At 35.7% G+C, this 1368-nt stretch overlaps 1 protein-coding gene across 1 annotated transcript in view; it reads left to right on the forward strand.

Moving 5' to 3' along the window:
• Positions 1-6: 6 nt before the first annotated feature.
• Positions 7-1368, forward strand: part of LOC107089718 (arachidonate 12-lipoxygenase, 12R-type-like) — a 5430-nt gene continuing 4068 nt past the window's right edge. Inside the window, exons 1-6 of the mRNA XM_015382653.1 lie at positions 7-130; positions 223-298; positions 511-633; positions 761-867; positions 1006-1178; positions 1280-1363. Coding sequence (XP_015238139.1) covers positions 629-633; positions 761-867; positions 1006-1178; positions 1280-1363 — 369 coding nt within the window. The 5' untranslated portion in view covers positions 7-130; positions 223-298; positions 511-628. The remainder of the gene's footprint in view (positions 131-222; positions 299-510; positions 634-760; positions 868-1005; positions 1179-1279; positions 1364-1368) is intronic.

Genomic DNA, 1368 nt, shown 5'->3' on the forward strand with positions numbered 1-1368 from the left:
TTGTTTTATTTTAATGACAATTGGTTACCAACAAAAATAGAAGTCAAAACTGACACAAATGAAACCTACATCTTCCCCCTGTACACCTGGATTACTGACAATGAGAAACACTACTTCAGAGAGGGTCAAGGTTTGTGCAATTACAGTGAGAGTTTATCTGAACTTAAGGTCTAAATTTGCATCTTTCACCTTAACCCTAAATTCTTGCTATGTTTGCTTTAGCTTTTATACCCTCACAGGACCCTTTTGACTCATGCAGTCGACAGGAAGAGCTTGATAATCGGCAAGAAGCATATCAGTGAGTGATGAGAGATGGTATAGAAATGACATTTATGCCAACAAATCTTTTTTACTTTTGGATGACGGTTAAATAGTTATACAACTGATCCAATCAGTTTGTATTTGAAAAGCAATATGTAACTGTGTTAAAACTACCTTACTGTAAAACAATAAACTGAACAACAAAGAAAACACCAAAGGTAAAAACTTTTTACTTTAACACATTTTCAGCTGGAAAATATCTGGAAAAAGAATACCTGATCATATCAAAGCAAAATATTGCACGGACCTGCCTTTAGACGCCTGGTTCATATTCAGCAAGTTCACCGGTTTTGTGACTACGGGAATTATGGGGTTAGTCCTTATATTCTAAATGTTGATAATCAATAAACTTTTCTCTGTGTGCACAGACAGTATTGAAACATCTTGCACATATTATAATGCATTCATTTTAGTAACAGTGTTTCTTCTAACTTTATAGCAAAATATGGGAAGAATGGAAGAAACCCTGGTTTTTCAGTGATAATAAATGGTCTGGTTTTGATGAGATCGGTGGGATGATGGATTACAGCAAAAACAAAATTTTGGGTAGGTTGTATTATGTGTGTGTGTGTGTGTGTGTGTGTGTGTGTATATATATATATATATATATATATATATATATACACACACACATCGGCATTTGCCTAGTCCCTTATAAATTCACACCCTCACATTTTGTTACAGACTATGTCAGAAACAACTGGAATAAAGATGATTTCTTTGGCTACCAGTTCCTGAATGGTCTTAACCCCATGGTGATCAGACGCTGTGATACCCTGCCTGACAACTTTCCTGTCACTGATGACATGATCAGCCAGCACAGCAATGGTCCCTCTTGGCTGGATCAGGAAATGCAGGTGATTTTAAAATAGTTTTTATGCTAAAAGTCTGATTCTTAAATAAATGTGATATTATCTGCCAGATCAATAAAGGTCTTTTATTTTTATCTCTACAACAGTGTGGCAACATATTTCTGTGTGACTACAAGATGTTGGACAAAGTAGAAGCAAGAAAAATAGATGGAAAGCAGCAATACCTGGCGGCTCC

Source organism: Cyprinodon variegatus, unplaced genomic scaffold (genome assembly GCF_000732505.1).
Source record: "Cyprinodon variegatus isolate N-32 unplaced genomic scaffold, C_variegatus-1.0 Scaffold13, whole genome shotgun sequence".
Lineage (NCBI taxonomy): Eukaryota > Metazoa > Chordata > Actinopteri > Cyprinodontiformes > Cyprinodontidae > Cyprinodon > Cyprinodon variegatus.